At 40.2% G+C, this 8,500-nt stretch overlaps 1 protein-coding gene across 8 annotated transcripts in view; it reads left to right on the top strand.

Moving 5' to 3' along the window:
* Positions 1-8,500, top strand: part of Osbpl1a (oxysterol binding protein like 1A) — a 195,909-nt gene that overhangs the window by 77,547 nt on the left and 109,862 nt on the right. For 5 of the 8 annotated variants that reach the window (XM_031364995.1, XM_031364994.1, XM_031364998.1 and 2 more), the window contains one exon: positions 2,994-3,100. The exons of 1 other annotated variant lie outside the window; for it this stretch is intronic. In XM_031364995.1, coding sequence (XP_031220855.1) covers positions 2,994-3,100 — 107 coding nt within the window. Of the gene's footprint in view, positions 1-713; positions 804-2,993; positions 3,101-8,500 lie in introns of those variants that run through there. 2 more of the 8 variants (XM_031365001.1, XM_031365004.1) reach the window with 2 other exon arrangements.

Raw genomic sequence — 8,500 nt, 5'->3', positions numbered from 1 at the left:
GGAAAGTTTACAGTTCATATGGATAGTGGAGTGGAGGTTTACAGTTCATATGGATAGTGGAGTGGAGGCTTACAGTTCATATGGATAGTGGAGTGGGAGGTTTATAGTTCATATGGATATGAACTGAAGTTCATAGGGAATGCAATATGTATTTTCCCAAGGGAGAAAATCGCGACTCTTAGGACATGTGATACCTAGAGAAGTATTATGTCAACCAAAGGTTTGAAAGAAACAAAGTAAAAGGTGTTCTAGAGAAACTAGTATTTCTAAGGAAACAGCCTGGCTCCCAGTGACTATAATTCCGTCTTCGGCATTATAGAGGTGCACAGACTTGTACTAGATAGAGGGTTGCCTACATTGAGATTTAATTTGCTACATAGACAAAAGAAACAAGTACTTTCTCATTGTTTTTAAAGCATACTCATTAAAGGTTGTACAGTATAATCATGAAAAATGACAGACTGAGCTTTTTACAGGTCTCCAAACTTAGATTTTTTTCCAGTATGATCTTCAAGCTGCTTTTATGACTTTAAAAATATTTTCAGTACAAAAATAATTTTCTCCTCAAAGTTAGCAATAATATTCTGATAGGAGGTCAAATAAGGGTCACATAGTGACCATTTTGCATTTGTGCTGACCACTTAGTTCCAAATACTAACAGCCTAAAACATATTGTTAGTGATTCTTAATTGTTTACCTTTCTGAAATTTCAGTTCCTGGTTCTTTTTGTGTGTGTAACAGTATGTAAACATCATTGTCGACAAAGCCAGCCTATGGGAGAGGTGGTCTTGTATACTTTTAAGGTAGGTCATAAGCCAGGGGTCCTCAGGTCTTAAAGCAAACTGCCACAGAAATTAAGGTTAATCTCAAGACCTTGTTTTAACAGTAGATTGCCAGAGAAATGAAGTTGTGTGTGTCTACTTGAGAATTGAACAGAGAGCCCCCACATGCTTGTTACACTTTTGTTCTGACCTATGCTTTCCTAGACTCTGAAATCGCTGACTATCTGTTTGGGGGTAGTGTTGTGTGCATGCATTTTGTGTGTGTGTATGTGTGTGTGTGTGTTTAGAAAGCTTATAGAATGAGATTGCTTAAATACACTTAAGTATTTCTTACATGTTTGGACACTTAATATTTGTTTTGTATTAATCAGGGATCTAAATCAGAAATTATACAGCCTAGATTTTATTGGGGATGATTAAGTGGTATTTACTTAAAAGCAGATCCATGATTTCATCTTAATATTATTTGTCACAAAAGTGGAACATTACTAGATTACCCAGAACATTTATGGAAGACAAAGGCTGAGTCTGTTTCTCTCGCTTGTCTCACAGTTGTGTGTGACATCTGTTATGTTTCTATTGCTGGAGTACCAGACATCCAGCATGTGCTACTTTCTTAGCCATTTGACAAGCAAGTGGAGAAGAAAGATCGGAATAGAAAGAAAACGTATGTAAAGCCATGTATTTCAGAGTCTAGCATGCCTTCAGTTATCTGTGTGGGTCAGGGTATAGATCCCAGGTCCCCAGGGAACTGCTGAGTCATCTGTGTGGGTCAGGGTAGTGGTCCCAGGTCCCCAGGGAACTGCTGAGTCATCTGTGTGGGTCAGGGTAGAGATCCCAGGTCCCCAGGGAACTGCTGAGTCATCTGTGTGGGTCAGGGTAGTGGTCTCAGGTCCCCAGGGAACTGCTGAGTCATCTGTGTGGGTCAGGGTAGAGATCCCAGGTCCCCAGGGAACTGCTGAGGAGGGGGAAGAGAAGGGACACTCTTGGCCTACATGTCCAGATTAAAGAAGGCCGCTTATTTCTTTACTTACTCATTTTTTCCTTTTGTTTTTTTACTTCTGCCTTAGAAATTTAGATAAGTATTTTTCCTAAATAAGATCTTTTTCCTTAAATCTCATTAATGTAGACAGTTTTGGACTATTTAAAGCCAGACTGAGAACGTGTGGTATTTAGAGTTGATCGCCCTGAGTGATGACTGAATGCACGTGTTTGGTGATTCGCCTGCGTTCCTAAACTTTTTTCTCCTCAGGACGTCATTTCTTTACAGTTGGAAGTGTTTGAGCTGTAGTGGGCCTACTGCACACGACTGGGTTCATGGTCACCACCTGACACTTGCTAACACTGGCATTTGAGTCGCTTGAGCTCGTTGGCCTATTGGCCTTGCTTATGGTCTCGATTGGTTTAAATAAGTCAAGAATATTTGAAATACAAAGAATGCTGCAGGTTTCTTTTTGTTTTATTTTAGTAAAATGTTTTCTTAAATATTAAGAATTTTACTTGGTTAGAAAAGTAAATTTAAATGATCTTAAATGAACTTAACAAAAAGCCAAACATTTCTCTTGCATCAGTGTTAGACAGGGCATTCACAAAATTTAATTTATTTTTAAGGGAGAAATGTCTATTTTCAGCTTTCTCTCATGGGCATTGTTTTTATTTTTAATGAGTAAATGGTTAAAGATTTGTCCTGCTTGACAGAGCCAGGGTCTGATACTACTATTTCCTTCTTTGTCCCTAGCTTAAGCACACAGTACCAGGCAGCGGGCTTCCATTGGGATTGAAAGCACAAATACCCATTTATGGGAAACATTTTTCCAAATAAGAGCTAGAGGAAGTTGAATTAATGCCGCCTTCAGACATGTTAGCCTCCATGTCAACCACAGAATTATTTTTGTCTTGTTTTAGCACTTCGGTTTTGAATAACATTACTTACCCAGCAGAGATGGTGAAAGGAAGGCTGTGCCGTGAGCAGTGCTCTCTGCCCTGGGCTGCCCCTTTAGCATCTCGGCTGCCCAGTTCCTAGGCCCCCAAAGCCTTAGCTCTGTCCTTTTGTGACTGATTAGGAGGTGTTTGACTACAGTGGTAAGAAGCAAGCCCTGTCCCACTTCCCAGCAGGGAGCAGGCATAGGGCCGGTAAAAGGCTTTGGTGTTTTACTTTGACATCACTTCAGAGCTCACTCATTGTATATACCCATTTCTGTTTGTTTATAGATATGCTTCCATCATTTCTTCAGAAAGCTGATGTTGTCTCCGAAGCTTCTAGAGAGACTTGTGTGGCGTTGAGTGACTGTCTTAATCTCTTCACTAAACAGGAAGGGGTAGGTCATCTAGAGTTGAATTTTTAAAAGCAATGCTTGGGTGTCACATGTCTAATTAGCTGGTAAGCCATTGTGTTCAAGCTGTTCAAAAAGTAATACTAAATAGTATTGTCAAAGGAAAACAAAACTTTATTTTCCATCAAAATTCAGAATGGCCTCATTCTTGTTCATGTTGGGTGATTGTGAAATAACCCATGCTTACATTCTTGGGATATATTGATGTAACCATATTTAACTAACATATGTAACAGTGATGTAGCCAGGGTGCTTGTGGCATATTGTATTTCAGAACAAACATGCATGTGAAAGGAGCAGAAGACCTTACACTTAGAACTGAGTACTGTTAGTCGGCTCTGTAAGCTGAGCTCCTTGGTGAGCTCCCCTCTGCTGCCTTCCTGTTCAACAGCATGCCACTGGATCTCCCAATCTCAGAAGGAGCAGTATGCATGTCCATTAGTTATTAAACTGTTGTGAAAATGTCCTTTGGTTGTCTGAACTAGTGTTTTCCTTGTCTGTGGGATTTTTATTTTTATTTATTTATTTTAAAGATTGATTTATTTATATGTATATGAGTACACTGTGTCTGTACAGATGGTTGTGAGCCTTCATGTGGTTGTTGGGAATTGAATTTTTCTGGTTAATCCTGCCTACTCTGGTGCAAAGATTTATTTATTATTATATGTAAGTATACTGTAGCTGTCTTCAGACACACCAGAAGAGGGAGTCAGATCTCATTATGGGTGGTTGTGAGCCACCTTGTGGTTTCAGGCATTTGAACTCAGGACCTTAGGAAGAGCAGTGAGTGCTCTTACCTGGTGAGCCACCTTGCCAGCCCCAATTTTTTTTTTTTTTAGATTTATTTATTTATTTCATGTATGTGGGTATACTGTTGCTGTCTTCAGACACACCAGAAGGCTGCATTAGATGCCCATTACAGATAGTTGTGAGCCACCATGTGGTTGCTGAGAATTGAACTCAGGCCCCTGGAAGAGCAGTCAGTGCTCTTAACCACTGAGCCATCTCTCCAACAGGATTTTTAAATTTCCATTTTCATTTTATTATTTTCTACAGATATGTTTGATCTGTATTTTCTGAATTAAGATACATAATTTATTTTTGTTAAATTTTATTTATAATTTTTGGTTAGAAATTGGGTTTGATAAGATCAGAAACACAACTGGTTTTATGTTTTTTTTTTTTTATGTGGGTATTGACTATTTGTTCTCTCATGAGTAAAGTGGAAGCCTTGCAAAGTCATACACAAGTTTTAAAATTCTGCCTTTGTATGTGTTTCGCAAATTTCATATATAATATGTTTGTGTAAAAAAGAAAATATTAGTATGAATTCATTGAAAAGTCTTTAAAAGAATTCCGTCAGAGCCACAGGAAAACCTTCACGGTGCATTGAGCATTTCACTTATTTCTTTGCTCCTTTTTCAGAGAGGCTTCTGCACTGTACCACTGCTAATGCTCCAATTCATGCTCTTCCTGCCTTGGCCTCCGCACTGCTGTTAATTCAGGTGCACAGTAGCTACAGGTGCTTGGTATAGACATAGGCGTGTTTCTCTTTCCACAGTATCAGAGTTTATTGAATAATGGTGTCAACAGGGCTAGCAGATAGTTCAAAGGCTAAAAGTACCTGTTGCTCTTACAAAGGATCCAAGTGTTGCTTGGCTCACACCAGCCTGTCATTCCAGCTCTAGGAGGTCTGGGCTCTGGGCCTGTGCTCCAGTGCACATCTCCCCTCTGTCTCACCATATATGTACACACACATGATTTAAAATAATTAAAAATACTTATAATCTCTGATAAAAGTACATTTTTAAGCTAAGTCATTTTTTTTTGTTGTTGTAATTCCCCATATTACTTCTGATTTTGCTTGATAGACTGGTTATCTGAAGTCTTTCCCAATGTTAACTCTAAAGACTATGCATGTACTTCATGTAAGAAGATGCAGGATGCTAAATGACGAGGGAAGGATTAAAGAGGCTCCAGAGGGCCTAGGAAGGCAGGACCAGAAAGGCAGGTCGCTAGGTAAGACATGAAGAAGCTGGTCTAAGGTTTTGGGATGGCAGAGGGCAGAGCCTCTTCAAGGTAGAGCTGAGTTAAGGTGCAGGTTCACATCCAGGTAGATTGCAATCTGAATGTTCTGTGTGAGATGAGGAGTGTACTGAACTGACTCAGAGACAATGTTGCAAGCTTGTTACACATTGATGCCATGCTCCTGGTGGTTTTACAAGTGGTGGGTGCTGCCACAGCAGTGTAAAGTATCCTTCCTGATTTTTGTGCTGTGTGGTGTGTTCCTGGACCTGGTTTTTCTGGTGTAGCTTTGGTATGGCCACGTGTCGGTGTTTTCCTTTGCTCAGTTTGTACTTAATATTTTACTTGGCATGAGTAAGCTAGCCTTTTTGGTTTGTGCATGCTTTGTCCTGTACAGATGATAGTTGTTTGCCTGTGCAGGCCAGATAAAGTCATTCTGCATCAGCACTTCCACCCCAAGTGGGGCAAATGATGCTTTGTAAAATGGAGTCAGCCAGGGTAAGGCACAGCCTGTAAGATGTTTTGTACAACCTAGAGCAAACATGACCAGCTTGTTCTTCTCAACCTTCACCATTTCATCTTTTAATGATTAAATGTCAATTTTTCCAAAAACATTCCTTCTTAGCATTTCTGATTTTGGCAGTTGGCATAATTTCATGTGCTAGTTTGTTTACATGAGGGAAGATATAGTGTATTGAGATCATAACTTTGGAGCCAAATTATATTGCTGGCTTCATATGGTATTTAATACTCTGTAATCCAGGACTCTCATTCTTATGTAGTACCTAATGAGTGTGCGTATATCTTTTTGTTCAAGGAAGGTATGATTTAAAGGCTGAACAGGAGTTAAGTTGGTATGTTTAGTTTCTGGAAAAATACATGTTTTAATTTTTAAATTATCTGCTTAATAAAACTGTATAGCTCTTCTCTTACTGAAGCAGTCTAAAGAGACAAAGGTGTTGGCTTATATGGGAATCCATTAACTCTTTAGCCTGTAAGATTTGCTGGGAGAGGAAGTGCAGTAGTGTAAATAGAATGCCCTTGGTGCCTGGTGCACTTGAGGCACTGACTAAAAACTGGCAGATTAATCCTAATAATTAACCCTTTGGTCCCTTCTCTTTGGGTCTTTACTAGTTCATTTGTCTTGCTTTGAGAAGAGCTAAGGAAATTTTTCGTGAATGCTGTGTTACCACATAGCACATGCCTGTACTCCCAGCACGTAAGCTAAGGCAGGGGAGTCACCATGAGTTTGAAGACAGTCTGGACCATATTCTGAGTTTGAGACCATCTTGGGCTACAAAATGAGACTCTGCCTGCTCTTCCCTTTCTTTTGGGATGGTTGTTTTGTTCCCAGAGTGATCGCCTGCTGTGTAAGTAGCAGTGAGTGCTCCCTGCACTTTGATATCTGACAGAATTTGTCAGGAGCCCTGGTCACAAAGTATAGTGGGCCTGCTTTAAATTTCAGTCTTTGACCAAATGTATGATGGGTCTCTGTAAAGCAAAATGTCTAAATGCAGGATCAAATGCCTACAGGTGCATAGGCACACAAGGAGTCTAGCATACCGAACAAACAGTTTTTCACATAGTAACTTGTATTTAATATTTCAAACTTTTAGTATATGTTTAAGATAGCTTTTCAGAAATACTGTGAAATTTCAACTCTCAGTAAGAGGCATGAGTTTCCTTCTGAGAAATGAGGGGAAATGAGAAATAAGTAGTTTCTATGAAAATTCTCTTTCTTCCTTTTTCACCATCATCGTCTTCAGACAGGTTTTTAATACATAGCCATGAATTTGAACTCTCAATATACCTACCTCAGCTTATGGAGTGCTGGGGTTACAGTCGGGAACCACCACACCAGACTTGAAGTTTGTCTTTCAAATGTAGTAGAATCACAGAAGAGGGATTGTTAGCCTAATGGAGATCACAGTTGCATAATGCAGTGCCTTACTTCTCTGCCATTATAAATTGCATTTCTATTATCTGAAACTCTTCTAAAAGAGCCATCACAAGCTTTGAAGTCATACAAACTTGTATCACATTTTTAGCTCAGCTGCTTAATTGCTTCTTGTTTTTTGTTTGTCTGTTTTTTTAAATGAAGACCTGTTTGTAAATGTGGTGGCCAGATAAAAACACACAATAGTTTTGAACATTAATGGGATGCCTCCTTGTGGATGTGTTGCAGGAAATATTAAAAAAGAATCTGGCACGTTCCTACGCTGTGCCTCTGCCCCACAGCCTGGACAGCCATGCACTAGAGGGCAATGGCTGACCTTTTTGTTTTTTCTCGTGGAGATTCTGACTCTGAATTCCATAGTCTCTCCACCCAACTCCCTAAGTTCCCATTGGTGGGTCACTACCACATCAATGCCGTCGCCGTGCTTCAGATCCCCCACGGCCTTTGTGGTGCACATCTGGCAAACCCACTCTTGGCCACCGTACCTTTCTCTCTTGATCCCAGACAAACCACCTTGTGAAGGAAAATACAACACAAACTTAGTTCAGAAACAATGGTAACTCAATCTCTGGGCCCAACAACTAAAGCCTAATCTCGTAAGCCTTATTAAAATCTGATTCCTTCGGTTATTCATGATAACGTGGAAACTCTAGCACTACATCTTACACCTCTTACACATCTTACACCTGTCCCCTTCTGAAAGGGACCTAGCTCCCTCCTGCTTCCTCTCTTCTTCTCTCCAGCCCAGCAGTCCTGCCTGATTGGCTCCTTTATTCATTAGGTGATTGGTTCATGAGAACAGCACCAGGCCCATCTACAACAGGGATGACTGTGAGCACCTGATCACCATAGCAACAAACCTGTTCTTATTCTAATCTCGTTACTTGGCGGTTATTTTTAAAGGTGCTTGGTTACTTTGATTTTTTTTTTTTAAGATTTATCTATTTCATTTATATGAATAGACTGTAGCTGTCTTCAGACACACCAGAAGAGGTGTGGCATCGCATCTCATTACAGATGGTTGTGAGCCACCATGTGGTTTCTGGGAATTGAACTCAGAGCCTCTGGAAGAGCAAGCAGCCAGTGCTCTTAATCCCTGAGCCATCTCTCCAGCTCCCATTGATTGTTGTGTTTGAGGCGCTAGGGCCTTGTGCATGCCAGGTGAGGGCTCTGCCACGCTCTCAATCCCACACATGGATTTTAGAATGTAAAAATGTTAAACTTAATTTTATATTTTTAGGTGTCCTGGGATTGATTGTCTCTTGGCATTAGTCATTACTTTTTGCCTTCATACAGAGATATTTTTAAGAAAATACTGCCAGGCAGTGGTGGCGCACACCTTTAATCCTGGCACTAGGGAGGCAGAGGCAGGAGGATTTCTGAGTTCGAGGCCAGCCTGATCT

Source organism: Mastomys coucha, unplaced genomic scaffold, assembly GCF_008632895.1.
Source record: "Mastomys coucha isolate ucsf_1 unplaced genomic scaffold, UCSF_Mcou_1 pScaffold13, whole genome shotgun sequence".
Taxonomy (NCBI): domain Eukaryota; kingdom Metazoa; phylum Chordata; class Mammalia; order Rodentia; family Muridae; genus Mastomys; species Mastomys coucha.
This window is presented reverse-complemented; position numbering and strand designations above follow the sequence as displayed.